This window comes from Sminthopsis crassicaudata, chromosome 2 (assembly GCF_048593235.1).
Source record: "Sminthopsis crassicaudata isolate SCR6 chromosome 2, ASM4859323v1, whole genome shotgun sequence".
NCBI classification, from domain to species: domain Eukaryota; kingdom Metazoa; phylum Chordata; class Mammalia; order Dasyuromorphia; family Dasyuridae; genus Sminthopsis; species Sminthopsis crassicaudata.
Genome location: NC_133618.1, coordinates 570,827,619 through 570,848,167, shown reverse-complemented (window position 1 = coordinate 570,848,167; position 20,549 = coordinate 570,827,619). Strand labels below are relative to the sequence as shown.

Below are 20,549 nucleotides of genomic sequence, written 5' to 3'. Positions count from 1 at the left end.
TGAGTAAATAAATCTGGGGATTTTTTTTTATTAATCTGGTCTTAAATTAAAATAAAGTGTGTTTTCTTTAAAAAAATCAATCAAATTGCTTACCTTTTAATCTAAGATTGTTGTCTGCTCCCATCTTTTCTAGGACTCTAGTCCATTGACCTCTGGAAATATATCTTCCCTTTGATGCTATCAGCACTATGGAACTAGGAAACAGAAAATGATTTAGCTGATATGTTACTGTATTTTTAGTCTTTTATTATTAGAATAACCATGAGATAAATTGACATGAGTGGTCATAGAATTAGGAAAGAAAAGAAAGAAGGTATGATGAAATTATAAGCTTAACATTATTCTATGGGATCTGCTTATGATCTCAGGAGAAACAGCCTCATATTAAATCCCATTAACTCCCCCATTCATCTGGCCGTGAGACTAAAAATGGATTCCATCAATATAGGAATTCCTTCATCCCCTTATCCTCTCCTAGGCTCTTTCTCAAATTGAACTCTAATCACATGTAGCACACAGATTGTAAAACTGATGATACTGTAGGTTGTACCTTGTGGTCTCAGCCCCCTTTTACATAGGTTTCCATCAATATAAAGCCACATAATAAGTCAAAATCCAAACTTGATTCAGGACAGAGAGAAAAAGGGAGAGTAAAAGGAGAACAGAAAGAGCTGGAGGATTTTCATATATCAGTTAGATTGTGAAGTGTAATAAGAGCTCTGTAGCTTGGTGTCTTTAATTGTACTGCTCAGTGAATTTATCTAAAATCTTCTAAGTGCATCCAGCAAAAACAATAAGTAACAAGAGACCAGCAATAATTGGCCATTTATTTCTCCCATTTAAAGTCATCTTTTGAGTTTTCAGTCTTTGAAAAAATCTAGCTCCAGCTCAGATGCTTATTTCTCATATAATCTACTTTAGGAAAGAGATGAGTGAAATTTCCACTGACATTTCTTAGGGATACAATTAAGTGAAAAGAAATAAATGGAAAGGAGAAGAGCAGTTAACCAGGACACAGCCCAGAAGGCTGAGGTGAATGGTTCAGCAGTGCATAGCCCCATCCCTTGGCATGCTTTTTTATCCCATAGCAGAAAGGGGTGCTTCTCTTTCACTCTAAGAGTGATCGTTTTAACATGGAGTCTTCCTGTACCTTTGTCAAATTTCTATGGAGAGTAGTATGTGTTTCATAATTCAATCATTTCCTTACAATCTGACTTTTATTACTATAACTCTAGTGAAACAGTTCTCACCATGGTCATCAATGGCTTCCTACTTATAAACTTACAGACTTTTTACATTTCTCATTCTTCTTTATCTTTTTTTTTTTTCAGCTTTTGACAGGAGTAAATATTCCTTATTCTGGTCTCTTCTTATACTTCTGTTTTCTACCACTTTTTCTTGTCCCCTTTCACTGTTTTTTTTCTGCCTCCTTCTACTCTCTAATTATGTGTCTCATAAGGTTCTGTCCTTGGTCCTCTTCTCTGATAACCACATGCTTTCTTCCTCCATAACAATATCCACTTCCAGAGCTTCATCAATCACTCCCATGGAGAGGCTTCCCAAGTTTATCTCTTCATAAGTTCCTGATGGATGCTCCAATTAGATATCTCACCAACACTTCAAATCCATTGCCTTTAAAATGTAACTCATTCCCTGCCTACTCCAAACCTGCCCCTCCATTTAACTACTCCACCACAACTACCACATTCACCCCAAAATGAAACCTGGACTTCATCTTTGACTCTTCCCTCTCCCTAACTTTCTGTATCCAGTCAATTAAAGAGTCCTGTTGATTTTACTTGTGGAATGTTCATTAATATACCTACTGTCACTGTCTTAGTTCAGACCTTCATTATTTCTCACTTGGACTCTTATAATAGCTTCCTAACTGTTTTTCTTATTTCCAAGATCTCCCTTCAGTAATTCATACTTCATATCACTGCAAAGGCACAAGTCTGCTCATAGCAATTCCCCATCAAAGAACTTCAGTAATTTCTCATTCCAAAAAACAAACTCTTTACACTGGCATTCAAAGTCTCCCATTGGTCTAGCCTATGCCTGTCTTCCCAGCCTTCCCTCTACTCTCCTCCATTCCTTCTGTTGTCCAGCCAAATTGACCAGTAATTCTTCTGTGATTTCATTCTGTGCTCTCCCACTTCTGTGTATTTTTTCATGTAATTATACATGTTTATACTTGATCATGTTTATACTTAATCTTTGGAAGATATTCTATCCAATCTCCAGCTACCAATATCTTCCTTGCTTTAAATCCCAGCTCAGGTGCGACCTCTGCCATTAGTAGAGTCTTTTTTCTAGCTCTCAGAAAATATTCTCTCCTCATTCTTTCATCCCTCTCTGATTGCTTATGTGTACTTTTATAATTTTAATGTATATATTTCCATTTATACAGATATCTTATTCCTTCTCTCACTAGAATATAAACTCTTGAGAGACTGTATCCTATGTCTGAGACCTCAGGGGAAAAAAGACTCTCCAAATGTTTGACATCCCTTTATTTCAGCGAGGCTGCCTGGATGTAACAGATACCTCCCTCCCTCTATTGTATTCCTCCTTCGATCTGAACTTCATAAATCAGAAAATGAAACTTCTTAAAATGTTACTTTATTCACATCACTCCTATTTTCAAAACTTAAGATGAGACTCAGTGCTTAAAAGTCCAAGTTCAAATTCCATAGTCTGTTATTCAAGCTCTGCTTAATTGGGTCTAATCTGCTTTTCCATCTTTATCACTCATTATTTCCTAAATAGAAATTTCCTGGTCCACTAGATTAGTTTTGTATATTTGTCTCTAAGCCTTTGCTCTCACCATCCCGCTGCCTAAAATCATTGCTTTCCCCATAGTTATTTCCCTCCTCTCTGCTTATCTTAATCCCACTTATCCTTCAAGCCTCAGCTCCAAGTCCATGTCCTTTGTGAGAACCTTCCCAGATCATTTCAGGCCCCAGAGATCTTTTCTTCTTTTGAGGTCTTATTGTCTGTGCCACTCAAATATTTTCTTGTGGAGGAGGTTTATGTGTATTTGTCATCAAATAGATTAAATAGCTTTTGGGGGTCAAGTGCTGTTATTATTTTGATGATCAGAAAAAGTTGAGGTGATTAAAGTTTCCATTCAAAATCTTCAGGAACTGAGCAAACCAGATTGGTGGGTAAACGAATGAAAATTCAACATTCCCTGCATCTAGCTGGCCCCAGACCATATTTTATATGCTGTTCGGCCATCCACAGGAAACTATCATTATCTCCTTACTAGAATGTAAAATCTAGGAAGGCTAGAAATATCTCAGTTTTAAAATTTGTATTCCTATTACTTGCACATACATAGAACATAGTAGGTACTTAATAGATGACTCATTCATACAACCTCTTACTCCCTGTTATTGTAATAGACTTACATACAGATAATGGATCACTTTTGAGAGTCAGAATATCTCATATGAATTAAATACAGTTTCCTAATGAGGTCTCACTAATATAGAAAGATCACCTTCCTCTTCTGCAAAAAGGAGACAATTATACCATCATTCCTTCTCTGTAAAATTTTTTGTTGCTTTCATGGCTTCTTCTGGGATCACAGAACTGGAAAGGGGTTTAGAGATCATTATTAAAGTCCATTTCTTTTCATCTAACAGCTTGGGAAACTGAGGCCCAGAGAAATTAATTGATTTATCCCAAAGTTTAAATATGTATTAAAAAGTAGAACTGGCTTTTGAACCAGGCCTTTCAGTGCTCTTTCCTTGCACCTTGGTGCTAAATGTGAGTGGAGTGGATCATAATATAAGATAAGGCACTATAGTCTCAAATGATTAAAGTTTGTATTTATATATTTCCTGTGTTAGTGGGTTATAACTCATTCTGGCTCTGCCAATTACTTATGAGTTTTGTGACTTCTTCTGAGCAAGAGCCTTAATTTACCCATCTGTTAAATAAGGAAAATAATACTTGTATTATTTGCCACATAGGACAGAGGATAAACTGAAACTGATGTTTGCAAAGTGCTTTTTAACTCATAAATTGTTAAATATTTCAGACATTACTACTACTGTTTCTACAACTATTACAATTACTACTATTGTCTTCTGAGTTGATGTTAATAAAACTTATGGTCTGAACTCTCCCTTAAGGGAAAGAGACCAAAAGAGGGCACTGGAAGGGAAAATTTCCAAGACTTAAAAAGAGGATGAATTTCTCAGAAGGACTGAAATAAACAATAAAAACATTCTAGCCGGTCTCATCTCTGACTAGATTAGAGTTACCATAAGTATAAGAACTCAGTTCCTTGTAAAGAACATCATTCCTATCCTTGTTGTGATTTGTTTTGTTAATTTTCATAGAAAAATCCTTTGGAAAATTCCATTCTTCTCCTGATACAGCTAATGGTGAACCAGAATCCAGCCCTACCCAGGCCAAGAGAAGCATCTCAGAATGCTTCAAGGCTGGCTAGAGTGGTGTTAGTGGCCATAATGTTTGCTGGAAAGGAACAGGTAGCTGTGGATAACTGTAGAGAGCAATAGTTTTAGGGTCAGTTGTGAATGCCCATCTCTCTGTCAAAGGTTTTTTTTTTTTTTTTTGCCCAAGGGTACTATCAACCATGTGCTTCAAGGAGAGATGCTTTTAAGACTTTTCTTATATCTCTCTCTGTTACATATTATATTAATGCATGTTAAATACAGGCTGAAGGGAGAAACTTAGGTTCTGTATCTCATAACCTCTCTCTGAGGGGCAGAGGGTTAGAGCCAAGTATGAGGTGGCCTGGATGGCCTGTGAATTCTCTTTCAGTTCAGAGAATCTGGAATTGATCCTGGCATTGTGAATAATGGAAACTGAGGCACAAAGAGCTAAAGAGTAAGAAACTAATATGCTGGCACCTTATAAAAGCAAAGTTCCCTATGGTTGCTCAACAATAACTGTGGATTTGGACTGTTATTCCTGAGAGGGATTTCCTCATACATTTCACTTTTATTTTTAATAAAAGAAGGAGAAAAAATGCTTCTTTTCCCCCCTTGGCTAAGCCTTTCCCATCAGGGAAGCTTTTAAAAGAAACAATAACTGCTACATAACTGCAGATGGAGATTTTTGGGAAGTTTGCATAGTCAACTTGATTAGATTATAGGACCAGGGGCCTGGTTGTGGTCCAGGGAAACTGTAATACTCTTTTCTCTCCCTTCCCCCGTCCCCCCACATCCAACCACTAGAGCGGACACTCCCTCTTCCTGACAGGCCCTAATTGCCTGACTTTTGCCTGCCCCATAAAAATGGCATCTCTCCATCCCTCTGCTCCACTTCAATATGCACATAGCCGGCGGCCAGGAAGAAGGAAGAGGATCCTGGGAAGGCGCCAGAGCTGGGCTAAGGAAACAGGAGGGGTGCTGCTCTCGGGGTGGGAGGATATGGGTGCTGGGATGGACCGTCTCATGGTTCTGATCTGAATGATTTGGCAAAGGGGACAAAGATGGGAATGGAAGGGTGTAAAATGGGGTAACTGTGTGACTTTAACACTCAGCTTGCCAGCACTGAATTTCATATGGAATAATAGGTTAGAGCAGTTTCTCTTTCTGAGCCCTCCAGGTTCACAAACACTTCTTTCTAGAATAGCAAACTTCCCCTCTCCCTTTTGGACAGCAAGGGGCTGAGGTGGTCCTCACCCAAAGCCTCATGATAGATAATAATAACAATAATAGCGGCTCACATTTTTATAGTGCCTGCTTTGTGCCTGGCACTGTGCTAAGTGCTTTCAACTATTATCTCAATGCATCCTTATAAGAACCATGGGAAATAGATGCTATTATTATCCCCATTTTACAGATGAGGAAACTGAGTCATGCAGATGTTTAATGGCTTTCCCAGTCACACAATAAATATCAAGCCAGAGTTGAACTCAGGTTTTCCACATTCCTGGTCAAACATCAGCTACTGCTGATTAAAGACCTAAGGGTTTGGGTAGATTTTGTCTCCATAGTCACTTACCCAAGTAATCTTTAGGATCAGTGTTTTATTCTTAATTCAAGCCTCACAATTTCAGGATAATTTGCTAAAACTGAGTAGATCCCATGATATAGAATCAGACTTAGGAAATATCCTGGTTTAATATTTGAAGGAGGGCTTTTTAAGACACTGATCTAACCAAGATACTCCAGTGCTCAAGAAGTTATAGTAACTCCCCATTGCCCTCAAGAATGAATGCTAACCGCTTTGTTTGGCATTTTAAATCCTTCATTGTCAGGCTTTAACTTATTTTACCAGAATGATGTTATGCTACCCTTCTGCCCATCACACTTCATTCACATTCACCAACTAAATCTTTGTACACAGCATTCTACGTCCTGCCTTTCTATTCTTACCTAAGGTCTTTTCACCCTGGAATACTTTCTATCACCACAGCTCCCTTTTCTATTGGCAGGTTTCTTCCAGGGCCTCCATTTTGGAATGGGACCAGGGCAGACCAGCCATAACAGTTCTGACTTTCTGGCCTCTCCCACCATGATTCTCAACTACTGGAAGTACCTGGAATTTCCCCCCAGAACCTAAGGCCTCCTCACCTGAGAATATCAATCTAATTCTGTAAGACTTTTCACTATGGAATAGTGCAGGTGCCCTTCTCATTGCTGAGCTCCTCCATTTTGGGGAGATTTCTAGACCAGCCAAACTTTATTTCTCTTTTGAATTTGCTTCTGACTTTCTGACTTTGACAACATGCTGTTGCATGGTCCTTTTCCCACTATAGGTTTCTCTCTCTCTCTCTCTCTCTCTCTCTCTCTCTCTCTCTCTCTCTCTCTCTCTCTCCATCTTTCTCTGTCTCTCTCTGTCTCTGTCTGTCTGTCTCTCTCTCTCTCTCTGTCTCTCTCTGTCTCTCTCTCTCTGTGTCTTTCTCTGTTTCTCTCTGTCTCTTTCTGTGTCTTTCTCTGTCTCTCTGTCTCTCTCTGTCTCTCTTTCTCTCTCTCTCTCTCTTTCTCTGTCTCTCTCTGTCTCTGTCTCTCTGTCTCTCTCTCTGTCTCTGTCTCTCTGTCTCTCTCTCTGTCTTTCTCTGTCTCTCTCTCTCTCTGTCTCTCTCTGTCTCTCTCTGTCTCTGTCTCTGTCTCTCTCTTTCTCTGTCTCTGTCTCTCTGTCTCTCTCTGTCTCTCTGTCTCCCTGGCTTTGTCTCTGTCTCTCTCTCAGTCTCTGTCTCTGTCTCTCTGTCTCTGTCTCTATCTCTCTCTCTCTTTCTCTCTCTCTCTCTCTGTCTCTGTCTCTCTGTCTCTCTGTCTCTCTCTCTCTCTCTCTCTCTCTCTCTCTCTCTCTCTCTCTCTCTCTCTCTCTCAATGTGCTTCATGTACATATGTTATTTTCCCTTATTGAATGTAAGCTATTTGAAGACAGGGACTATTTTTCTTTTTGCTTCTATTTGTATCATGAGATTTTAATATGGTGCCTGACAGTAAATGCTTAAATAAATTCTTGTTGACTTGCCTATCTCATATTTTTGTACTACACTAAATGTCTATAATGCTCTACCCTCCCCATATCTAATTCTTGAAACCCTTCTCTCTTCAAGAATTAGATCAAGTTCCATCATCTTAAGAAGTCCTTCTTTATCATTAGTGTCCCTCTCTCTTCCCAATTAATGTGCATTTATTTTGTATATTCGTTATGTACTTACCTGACAATATCTGTCCCCTTAGTAGAAAAAAGATCTTTGTGGGCAAGACTGTTTCATCTTTGCAACTGTATGTCAAGTGCCCACCTCAGCACCAGGTTTAAATGCTTACTGATTGGCTGATTCTCATTCATAGCACGTGGCCCACTTTGCCATAGGTTAACCTATGTTTAGAATTTCTGAAGTCAACCCATGGTTTAAAATTTAAGGCAATTGTTCAGGGCACAAACAAGTATCCAGGCCAGAATATAGAGCACTCCTAAATATAAATATCCCAAGTTTGGACTATAGAGAATAGTTTGGTGACGAAAGAATCGAGTAGGTAAACTCTGTGGTTCTCTAAATAATATTCTAGAGTAATGGGCAGGACTTTGCAATATCAAGTACAATCCACAAAGTAGTTGAAGTTCATGAAACAGGCCATCTTAACTTACTTGTTAGGTAGAGCATCCACATAATTGTGGATCTGTGCCGGAATTCCTTGCAGAATGGTGTTTCTGAAGGTAACACGGCCCAAAATTTTCCCTTGGTTCCCATCAATCACAACCATTTGGATGCCATCTTCAGAGAGAGAAAACTTTTTACCATCAACCTGCAGACCAAAGACAATAAAGCATGTTGGGTTAAAGAATTGTGACAATTTAAGCCCATATGTTTACCTGTACAAGATTTCTCCCATGTGGATTCATGTCACCTTGAGATCAGCCTAGAATTTATGAAATCTTACAGCATCACTTCAAAGCCAGTTTGATCTTATATTTTATATTCATGTCACCCTTAATGCATCTAATCTTGTCTGACCTAGCAAGCAAAGCAAGAATGGACTTGGTAATTAATTTTATGCAAGACTGCCTAGGAACACTGGGTGCCATAAATATGGGTTGAACTAGATAGTCTATGAAGTTATTTTCAGCTCTGAAATTCTGTGATTCTATTATAACCTATCTCTATTGGCAGTTTATCTGTGGCAGCTTAGTGACCATGTTCAATCCTTCTCTCAGAAAGTTTCCTCATATATAAGATGAGGCTAATAATACCAGTGTTATCTATTGAGCAGGGTTGCATGGATGTTCTCTGGTGTGAGACCTACTCAGCCCTTTTCAAGGCTGTTTGTCCGTGTTTGGTGCCCATCTGGTTCACCCAGCTCTTACCTGTAGCTCCAAGAAGCTATAGCCCTCAAAAAAGCCATATTCCCGTAAAACTGTCCCAGCAGGCAGACTAAATCAGGTTGAAGGTAACCAATAGGTCTCAGACTCATGGGTGAGTCAGAGAAATGCCTGTACCAAGAATATGAAGACTTTCCCTGAATGGGTGAGAACAATCTGTTCCAGTGGCCATGAAGGTGGCTGAAGGAGGTATTGTGGCGTGCTTAAAACCTGGTCAGATCCCAAGGTCATTACCGCATTCTGGGCCATCACCAATCATCCTGATTTTTGTTTTATTGCTGGACTTTGGGGATTGGGGAAGAGAAAGTGGGGCTGATGACTTTACACAATTCTGCCTCACTTAAATCCAATGCATAAACAAGTCAAGAAATCACCCTGTGATCTCATTGGTCTTTAAAAACAGAGAGAAACCCATTTGGCAAGATTTTTGTGAGACTTAAAGGAGATAATATAAATAGCTCTCCAAAGAGAGAGAGCTTTGCCAATTTGAAACCATTAGATACAAGACTAGATCATTTATTTATTATTTTTATTATTGTAACCTTATCCTAATTAATTTTTTCAAAGCCATTCAGATATAAGCAGTCTTATGACAAGTTACTATCCTGCTATAATAATAACCAGCTTTTATGGACTGACTGCTTTAAGATTTTTTAAAAAGCACTTTAGAAATATTATTTCTTTTTATCCTCAAGACAATCCTGGGATTATTATTATTATTATCTCAATTTTACAGATGAGGAAACTGAAGCAGTGACTTGCTCATATAGCTAAAAAGCCATCTGAAGTTGTGTTTGAATTCAAGTCTTCTCGACTCTCCTATCAGGAATAAATCCACTGTGCTATCTAGTTTACATTTAATGTTTTGCAAACTAATGAATTAGTAAATTGGCTGCTTTTTACAACTGAAAAAAATCATAAGTATATAGAATAATCTTTTGTAAATTCATTAACAGTATTTTGGAGTGAACTACAAGAACAGGATAATGGGTATGATATGTACTTCATCTTCTGGCTTTTACTGGGTCCTATATTTTAAAAGCTTTTCATTCAATGAAGTTTGGAGATGATTAATATTGATTATGACAAGTTCCAAACAAGGAACTATCTTAAATTTTTTTTGAACATTGTTATATTCAGGATACTGTGAATAACAATTTTGTCTATGAAAATGCCTGAGTTTCAGTATAATTTATTTGATGAATTCTCAAGGATAATTCAGGGTCTGTATTTGTCATATAGTCATTGGTCATCTGTCGGCATATGAATAAGTTTATTGTTTTGATTTATTATCATAGTTATGATGACTTGTGATTTCATTGATGGAGATACCTTAGCATGTTGAATTCAGAAACAGAGAAATAGGTTCAACTTAGCCCTGCCAAGTAACATTGACTTTAGTTGACTTCAGTTCTCTCATCTGTAAAATGAGAGGTTTGGATTGGATGGCTTTTCAACCCCAAATTCCCTTTCAACCCCAAATTATTTTCTGATAGTTACTATTATTTATAATTTATGTGGAGTTAATCAGGACATAGTTATGAGTTACTTACTTCAATATAGGCAAAATCATTCAGAAGATGGAAGAATCTGCTTTTAGAAGTTTCTATCTTTACCTCCAGAAAGTGGTCCTTTGTTTTCTAGAAAACAAAATAAAACAAAATAGAATATCTATATTTACATATTTATATGTATATATATACATATATGTAAATATATGTATATATTAGGGTGTAGTTGACATGATCTGACATGTGGTAAGTCCCAGTCTCTGAAACTGAACTATGATATGAGTTCTGTTAGACTCATCAGTGGCCATGAGATATATCTTATAAGGTTAAGTAGATTGAGGGGGTGGTTACTAGCAAGCACATAGAGATTAAAGTGATTCACAGATTCGCTGAATAAGGAAGGACATGCTGCGTTATCTTTCTGTCCCTTACCAGCTGAGCACCAAGAAGTTTCTTTGGCATTGGTACATCCACGACAGCTTTCTCAGCATATTTTGGGTAAGCTCTGGCTTCACAATCACTGATTCCAGAGTTCTTTGGGATCAATGCTTTAATCTTGATTCTCTCACAGCCTCTCACAGAGCAAAAGGCAAACTTCTCTCTCTCATTCTGAGCTTTCAGTTTCAGGAAAAGCAGCCTGAAGAAAGCAAGGACAATTGGGACATTTTACATTGAAATTCAGATACTAGAAAGCACATATGTTAGCTCTTGACAGATAAGTCCAGTTTGGACTCAATTCACTTAAATTCAACAAATTTTGATGAACCCTCAAAGTTTCATCATTTCCTGTGTTCCCTAAAATCTTTATACAAATAAGAAGAACTTAATTATCCACTGTTTGTCTATGGTAGTTCCCCAGTTCCAGTACAGTTAATTTGATGAATTCTCAAGGGTCTTTCCAGGATTTATTATATAGAAATTTATAATTTGTCAGTATAGGAAGAATGTTAAATTTGTTGTAATTTTTATGAAGATGTTTAGGCTTGTGATGTCACTGATGATCACAATTCATCATAAGTTGTAGAGTGCTGGGAGCCCTAAAAAATGAAACATCTTCACACAAATGCCTACCTGGCTGGGAGAGTGTAAAGGAGATTTTTGTCAATTGCACTAAATAAACTTTTAAGTCATAAGATCTTATCTCAAGCTGGGAAGGTCAATGTAGTCTAAACCTTTCATTCACAAAAGAAGATAAGATCTAGAGGGAATCTGAAGTGATTGGCCCAAAATCACTGGTAAATGTTTACCAGCCGGCTCTCCGACAATTGTGTGACACATATTTTAGTTTAATATGAATTACTGATATTTTATCCAATATGCTTTTGAGCCCAGACAATCAATAAAACAATAAATTGAGTCCTAATCTGTAGCATTTGAGATGTACAAGATATAATTGTTCAGACTAATAATTTAACAATTCTCTCTCCTAAGCCAATAATAAGAGCTGACTCTATCACATTCCTGAGTAATAGACCCTGGGGCCCTTAATTTTAAGTTTCTTTAATTTTGCAATAATATTATTTCAGTAACTTGAACAAATGCTTATTTAAGAAATATGTTTTCTGGAAATCTTCAAACACACCTATATTTCTAGTGTTCTGTCCTGTTTCTTAATTACCTGTTTTACTGAATGAGCTGGCATTAAGGCAGCAAATAAAGGAAGGATGTTATTAAGGAAAAATGTGGACCTATGGGGCAATCAACCCTAAAATGTTCTTGCTCTGTTTATTATTTACTCTCAATTTGGAGTCAAATGATATCAGAGGTTTTAAATGATGTTAGAGAAGTTCATGAAGGATTCAGCAATACTAAAAATGTATTATCTGGATGGGATGGGATGTAGAAAAGGTGGCAGCATCTTATGCTAATCTAGCTAATTGTTGTTCCTACAACCTAAAATGGTGGGGCTGATTTTTCCTAATTTTCACTCCAGGAAACCTAATAATTCATTTTGTACAACTCAGCTGGCACAATTGGGAGGTATTCGAAAACAATGACAATGCTTTGATTTCTGTAGTACAGCTTCTTGCTCTGACATAAAAGAGGGATAATCCTGACCTAAGGTCATGAAAACTAGTTATTTTCTTTAAGAAAAAAAAAAAAGAACATAAGGTACCAGACTTGAGGAACCAAAAATCCAATTATTGGTGACCCATACATCATGACTCCAAGAAATCACAAACAAGTCAAAGATTACTAGCAAGACTCTTTCTCTCCTTATATAGGAAAGGACAGTGATAAAAGGGTGTTTGGTTGTGTTTTCTAAAAGGATAAAGGAGTCAAAATTCAAACTCCACTTTTTATCCAGAGATTATGAATATTCCCAAATAATTTAATGATGTGATTAAGGAGAAAATTGTCATATACTTGAGGAAGGGTCAATACATTCCCATGATTGGGGTACTCTTGAGTAGACAATCTTCTTGGGGCTGGAGAGGTAAGGATTAAATTGGGAGGAGAAAAAAGCTTTAACTGAAGAGCTAAATTGAATTCATACCAGTTTACATGATGCGTTTGAATGTAATTCAACTAAATTCAATTAAGCATTTTAAAATTCTTTTTTTCCCCCCCAGAGGCAATTGGGGATAAATGACTTGCCCAGGATCACATAACTAGGAAGTATTAAGTGTCTGAGATTACATTTGAACTTGGGTCCTCCTGACTTCAGGGCTGGTGCTCTATCCACTGTACTGCCTAGCTACCCCCCAAATCTTTACTTTTGCCTGGAATTTTGCTAGGTGATGAGAATTTGAGGAAGAAGGACCTGGTTGCTGCCCTTAGAAAGGCTACTTTTTACTAAATGTGCAGAAATACCAATTTGTCAGGCAGAGATTCAGAGCTAAGAGAATTGATATAAACTTGGAAGTCAAAATAAGACAATTTCAGGGAGATGTAGTAAAGGTAACATTTACTACAACCATCCAAATCTTTTCCTTAGACCAGTCAGTAGGACTAAACAATATTTACAGGTGACATAGGCAGGGCTAAGTCTTATGTAGAACATGGCAAGAAGGCCATGGGATCATAGTTCTAGAGCCAGAGAGACCTCCGAGACCCATTCAGTTCATAGTTGAGAAGACTGAAGCCTAGGGAACTTGAGTGACTTTGACAGGGTCAAAAGTAACTATCAGAGAAAGAATTTGTACCTAGGTCCTCTGACTCCAAAATTTTTGTTTTGTTGAGTTGTTCTAGTCATATCCAATTCTTCCTGACCTCATTTGGGGATGTCTTGGTAAAGATACTGGAATTATTTGCCATTTCCTCTTCCAGCTCATTTTACAGATGAGGCAACTGAGGCGAACTGGGTTAAGTGACTTGGCCAGGGTAACACAGCTAGTAAGTGTCTTAGTTCATTACTCCAGACCTGACGCTCTATATATTGTACCACCTAGCTTTCCAAACTCAAAAATTAGTGGTGAAGAAAAAGAATATAAAAAAGGGGAGAGGAGGAGCGAACAAATCAAAGAGAGAGGGTAGGAGGGAGGGAGGGGGAAAAAAGGAAGGAGAGGGAGAGAATAGGGAAAAGGCTAATGGTGGCAACATAAAATTTTACAACCTTTTAAAAGAGGGTTATACCCTTGAGTGTAGGGATTATATGACTATAATCACTACTTCTGGGGAGACTAAAGTTGTGGATCACTTGATTGTAGGAGTTAAAGCTAATCAGGTGTCTGTACTAAATCCATCATCAATATAGTGACTCTCCAGGAGGAAGAGAGCAACAATTGTATAAAGAGGGGCACAAAAGACCCAGTCAGAAACAAAGCTTTTGTGCATTAGTAGTGCACAAATAGTCATTGTACTTCCAATTTGGGTGAGATAGGGAGACCAAGTCTCAAAAAAAGGGGTACCAAGAGTTCTTCTGTTCCCTCATTCCATCAATGAAGTTGGTTGTCATTAAGTTATCATAGAATTTAAGATGCAGAAAATATAATTTTGCCTTTAACCCTCATGAGAAGTTGATGAGCATTCTACAGAGATGTTGACCAATGGATAGGTCACTTTTTTTAGGCCTTTCTTACATATCATCTGACTAGGTCACAAAAAGATGAATATAATAAAAATAACAACAATAACAATGACAATGATAATGGCTCTTTCTCTTCTCTTCCTCTCTTACTCTCCCCAACTCCCTTCTTCTCTCTCTGTCTCTCCTTGTTTCTATGTCTCTCTGCCTGTCTCTCCCTGTCTCTCCGTGTGTGTGTCTCTGTCTGTCTCTTTTCCCTCTATCCCTTTGTATCTCTGTTTCTGTCACTATCTCTTTTCCTTCTCTGGAATGGATGGCTTCCTGATGTGGCTGAATAAATAAGTGACATTATGCATACATAGTTTTTGTTAGATTTTAGCTAGACATCTTTTCTATTCTAACAACTGAAGTTTAATCTAGTCTCATTTTTAATCTTTAATCTATCAGAGGTTTACTTCTATACTTCAAACATCCATTGAGCCCATCTATCTTCTATTTAATAAGTTATTTAAATAGTCACCTGAGGCTGAGAGAGGTTGAATAATATGCCCATGGCCACTCCTTATGGAGGCAGAATTTAAACCTAAGCCTTCCTGTCTCTAATACTAGCATTGTATCCATCACTGCCCTAGATTTTTTTTGATATTTACCTTCCAAGGGGCACATTATGCTTTCATTCACACATGTGAATTCCCACTGATATCAAGAAGAAAATAGAAATCAGGACCACAAGAAAAAATATCTTTGTATTTCAAAGGCTTTAAGCTAGATGATAGTAGTATAATTTTGTTTTCATCACTCCTACAAAAATTGTAGCCCCTAAACTTCATTCCAGTTTAACACTGAATAAACCTTTCTATTTCATTTTTCCCCTTTTTGGAGTCAGTGGGCAAAATGGAGGGACTCATCATTGATAGCCAGAAATAAAAGGTTGGTCCAGGTAACTATTTGTATCCATTTATATCCATTTTAGTTTTATGGCTCCAAGGAATCCAATGAACTATGGATGACATCATCACACATGCAACTAGAGAGTATTTTTTACCCTGTGTCTTCATCCCAGTAATAGTGATTCCTGCCAGGATAGCTCTGTTCCACTTTTTCCATCTGCGTGGTCCTCACAAAGGTGCCTGTCTTATAGGTTCGCTTCAAGAGGCGGTTATGGACGTCTGAGAGAAGGGAAAACGTTGTACCTCTGGGGTAGCAAAATCCAACCCGGATCCAGTCACCCCTAAAGCAGGAAAAAGGGTTCAAATAAGAATCATGTGATTGAACCTCCTGAGTATCTTATAAAACATTCTAAATGTAGAGTTTGTGGGTAATATATAGAGTGAACCAAAAGTCTTTTTTTTTATTTAGAATTTTTTTTTTACAGTATATGCATGAGTAATTTTTTAAATAATATTATCCCTTGTATTCATTTTTCCAAATTATCCCCCGGTCCCTCCACTCCCTCCCCCTGATGACAGGCAATCCCATTCATTTTACATGTGTTACAATATAACCCAGACATATGTGTGTAAATACCATTTTCTTGTTACACATTAAGTATTGGATTCCGAAGGTATAAGTAACCTGGGTAGATAGACAGTAGTGCTAACAATTTATATTCACTTCCCAGTTGAACCAAAAGTCTTAATGGAAGTTTAAACTACTAAATGTCAAGCTGTTGTTTTTCAGTCATTTCAGTTATGTCTGACTTTTCATGACCCATTTGGGATTTTCTTGGCAAAGATACTCGTGTAGTTTGCTGTTTCCTTCTCCAGCTCATTTTACAGATGAGGAAACTGAGGCAAACAGGATTATATGACTTTCCCAGGGTCACACTGCTGGTGTTTGCGGCCAGATTTTAACTCAGGTTTTCCTGACTCCACAGCTCAAACTATGAAAGCTTAAAACCTCACTAAGACTGTATAAACTACCAGTAGTTCAAAAGGATAGCAAAGATTCATGTTTCAATCAGTTTTGCCAGCTGTGCATTATCTCAGCTGTCGGTTCTGGTCCCTATGTGTGGTGGCCAAATAATTCACTATGAAATGGAATTTTTGAATTGGTTGATTTAAAATTTTAATTTGTACTTAGAAATGACTCCATCTGAGATAAGTTGCAAGTGGGCATATTGGACACAATCAGCCAAACTGGTAAGAAGAGGCATGAGAGATGAAAAAGACAAAAGAAAAAAATGGAAGGGGCTAATCACAGAGTACTGGGGAGAGGTCATAGATGAACATACAAGGGTTGTTCCAGAATTTGTGAAATGTCAAAATACCTAGAGGAAGGCCTTCGGTACACTGGGTAAATCTTTCATGAAGAGTTATGGAAGGACATGGACAAATGGGGCAGAGAGTGAGGAGGCTGAGTGTAATTTACGCTTGTGGAATAAATGCTGAAACCCATGAAATCCCAGATTCATCAAAGTGATGAATCCAAGAGGTGAGCTGTAGGAGAACCTGTATCCATTGGAGCAAGATGAGTGATCGGTTTTCCAGACTAGCTCATGGGGAGATAAGTCCAAATGAATTCCAATCAGGAGATGCTGCCCTCAGTGAGATTTGGGAAGATTGTCAATCATTAACCTAAGGCTCACATCTTATTTAAATCCAAAGCGCCAGTATTCACTTACTTATTGAAGTTGATGAGCCAGATGGTTAATTCTGCGGGTGCTGTCTGATTCCAGTGGATGGTATAGCCCTTTTTCAAGGTGATGACTGGCTGGTATTGCTGGTAATGGGTGCTTTTTGTTAAAGCCCCCTCTAGGTGAAGATGATGGTCATGGTAGTCATTTTTGATGATTTTCATTCCCAGGTTATTGGTTTTATAGGCCTGGATGTAGATCTTTTTTTGAAAACACATACCGACACACAAACACACAAGAAAAATTGTCAGGATTTACTCTAAAAGCTTCTGGTTATCATCTACATATATTCTTTGCTTTCACCCAAGTGTTCTCTTAGAAACTGAACTCCTTACAGCATGAGGCAAAAAGGTCATATCAGAGGCATCTGCTCTTCCTTTTGAAAGTAACCAAAGCTTTCTCTGGTTTACAGGATGGCTATGATGTGCCATCCATCTTCCGCTTTGTGTGTATCCTGGAGAACAGAGTACTCAGTTCAGGAGCCATCAGTGAGACGCCAGGAGTCTGTTTAACATTCAATGTATATGTTTTGAAAAAGCAAGTCAGGATCCTTTTAAAATTCCATCTGCCTTTGCCCAAGAGGAGGTTCCACATTCTAATCCCTTTTTAGGTCATTAGCATCCAGCATGACTGGTCACCCTATGAAGCTGTCTTCAAGAGAAATAACTAAGGGCAAAGCTTAATTATTAGACCCCAATAAGGATGTTCAAAAGACAATGCAAAAAACAGAAGGGCCAAGGAACATTTCTTTGCATTCAGGCAGAGGGACTGGGGTTGCCTACTAGAGAAGAGCCTCTGAACCATAACATGACATTCTTTACCAAAATTATTATTCTATAACAAACTGGAATCCATTATGACAAACTGGAGAGGAGGTACAGCCAGTAGTTTACAGAAGATTCTAAGTCTTTGAGCTTCAGGATCCATGTGATATCAAAAATAGGGAGGCAGGATAGGAGTTTCTAGCTGGTATGTGAACTGATCGATTTATGACACGGCAGGTAAAGATCCTCAATAAAGACTGAATGAAATAATACTTATAAAGTGCTTAGCATTGTACCTGGCACTTAGTAGGCACTTTAAAATGCTTTCTCCTCTTTTCTCCCTTCAATAAATATTTGTTGAATTGAATTGAATAGATTAATAACTTTCTCAGGCCCATATGTACTAAAGATATATGCTAAGTACTGGATTTGTGACTTCATTGGTCTAGGAAATTCCCTAGATAAAGAAATTCTTTTTACCTATGCAAATCATAGCAACTTATGGTGTTGGAGAGTTACATAGAGCACTGAGTTTAAGTGACTTGCCTAGGGTTATGTAGCCAACATGTGTTAGAGTCAGGACTTGAACTCAGGTCTTGGTTTAGAGGCTCCCTTTCTCTCCACAGCACCATGCTGGAGCAGCTAGGTGGCTTAGTGGAGAGAGCACAAGGTCTAAAATCAGGAAGTTTCACCTTGCTGAATTCCACTCTGGCCTAAGATAACTTACTTGTTATAGGACTCTGGACAAGTCACTTAACCCTATTTGATCTATTTTTAAAACTTGTTTCCTAATTTGTAAAATGAGCTGAAGAAAGGGATGGTAAATAGCTCCAATATCTTCACCAAGAAAACTCCAAGTGGAATCATAGAGTTGGACAATACTGAAAAACAATATACCGTGTTGCTTCTCAGCAAGGAGAAAATAGTGCCTTATATTCTAGGCAGTAATAAAAAGACCTAATGTGATTGAATTCTCTGATTCCCACAAAGCCCTCATAAGATAGGTACCATAAATATTGTTATCCTTATTTTGCTCATGAGAGAACTGGGAGCAGAGAAATGAAATCATTCGCATACATGGTCTAGTAAAGTGGCAGAGGAAGGAGTCCAGGTCTCTTGGTTCCAAATTCACAGGCCCTTCATTCTATAAACACTTAATGGACATTTTTTCCTTGAATATACAGGCTTAATAAATCAGAAGAGGAATGATTCTATCTGTTATTTAAATAGTCAAAATTCTAAAATCAAAACTCAAGAGAAAAATGAAAATTTCTGTCCCCATATATGTAAGAATTTGGTCATTGGATTAGTGAACTTTTTAAATTCCTTCTAGTTTTAGAATTTTATAATAGCCTATCAACATCCTATCTGGCCCATCTAGTAAAGACACGCCTGTTGTGGTTGATGGAAACATATCCAGAAATGCTATTAACTTTTCATCATTTCTTATAGCACAAGACTGTTAACTTGTGGTGCTTGACTATGCCTATTTATTACATGGGGGGGGGTTAAATTAGGGGTAAATGGGAAAGACAGAAAACAAATGCTTGTTAATTGTAAAATAAAATAGATAAATAAGGTTTTTTCAAAGCACTATCGTAGGCCTCAAATCTCATAAGTGATCTGGGGTAGGTTAATTATTTTATATCTGACTATATAAGCCACTGGGCAGCTAAGTGGATCAATGGATAGCACATAGGACCAGAAGTCAGAAAGACTTTTTTTCCTGAGTTCAAATCCAGCCCTAGGTACTTATTAGTTGTGTAACCCAAAGCAAATCATTTCATTTTGTTTGCTTCGAGCATTATAGAAATGTGGGCTAGTGTGTGTGCTTTGAGGTAAAGGGAGTTGCATCATAAAGCAATGAGATGGGATACTTGTTGAAACAACTTTTTGTGGATAAGTACAACTAATACTAAGGGAGACATTTTGACGAGGGCTGCTGAGAAAATGAGAAGGTTGAAATGAGCTCCTGAAAAAAAGGCAATTTTAGGCAGACTAAGGACAATTCTAGCTTTAAATAGTGTTTCAGAGTCTGTAAAGCACACATATACAAATATACATATATGTATACACATACATATACATATATACATATATATGAAGAAATAGTGAAAAGAACTAGTTCTGGAGATATTTTGAGTTCTGGTTCTGACACTACTGGGATAAAATAGTGTTATATATGCTCCATGGGCCTCAGTTTCTTCACCCATAAAATTAAAGCTTCATACTAGATAGTTCTGAAGTCCTTTCCATCTCTAAATTTATGATCCTCCTACTTAGCCTGTGTCACATCAATAGGAGATATCACTAGTTAAACTGGTGACATTTTAACAAGGTATTCAGTTAGATGAAGGGGCTGAAATGGCTGAGTTCCAAGGGTTTTTTCTGCTCAGAATCCTATGATTTGCAATAATCCTTCAGGTTAAAAAGAAGTCCACAGATTAATGTGTTATTTTCTGATTGAATTTTTTGAAGGAGATGCTGTTTGAATAGAGCCTGTGAAAAAGAGTTCAACAGCATCAGATCATTGATAATTCTGAGTTAAAAGTTAATTGTAACTGAAAAGAATATTTTTACCCTAGCTATGTTAATTAAAAAAAACCTTTAGTTGAAGGAAAAATAGAAAGCGGCATAGATGACCCTCTGGAGCTGTCTTAATATTGCTCAAGAAAGTGTTGGGGGGGAAGCAAGATGGGAAAGACTGACAGGGAGCCAGTGGTGTTGTCTTCCAACAACACTCCTTTCCCCACTGGAAATATCCATGCATTTCCAAAAGGAGTCACTGCAACGTGGAGCAACACTCCATCCTTCTTGTAAAGGCCTGCAGGCCACAGGAGGGGAGATAAGGCAGT

General features: G+C 37.7%; 1 protein-coding gene across 5 annotated transcripts in view; it reads right to left on the bottom strand.

Moving 5' to 3' along the window:
• Positions 1-20,549, bottom strand: part of CEMIP (cell migration inducing hyaluronidase 1) — a 230,515-nt gene that overhangs the window by 4,606 nt on the left and 205,360 nt on the right. For all 5 annotated transcript variants that reach the window (XM_074295247.1, XM_074295246.1, XM_074295249.1 and 2 more), the window contains 6 exons: positions 16,919-17,130; positions 15,341-15,526; positions 10,761-10,965; positions 10,371-10,457; positions 8,086-8,243; positions 94-194 (listed from right to left, as the gene is read on the bottom strand). In XM_074295247.1, coding sequence (XP_074151348.1) covers positions 94-194; positions 8,086-8,243; positions 10,371-10,457; positions 10,761-10,965; positions 15,341-15,526; positions 16,919-17,130 — 949 coding nt within the window. The remainder of the gene's footprint in view (positions 1-93; positions 195-8,085; positions 8,244-10,370; positions 10,458-10,760; positions 10,966-15,340; positions 15,527-16,918; positions 17,131-20,549) is intronic.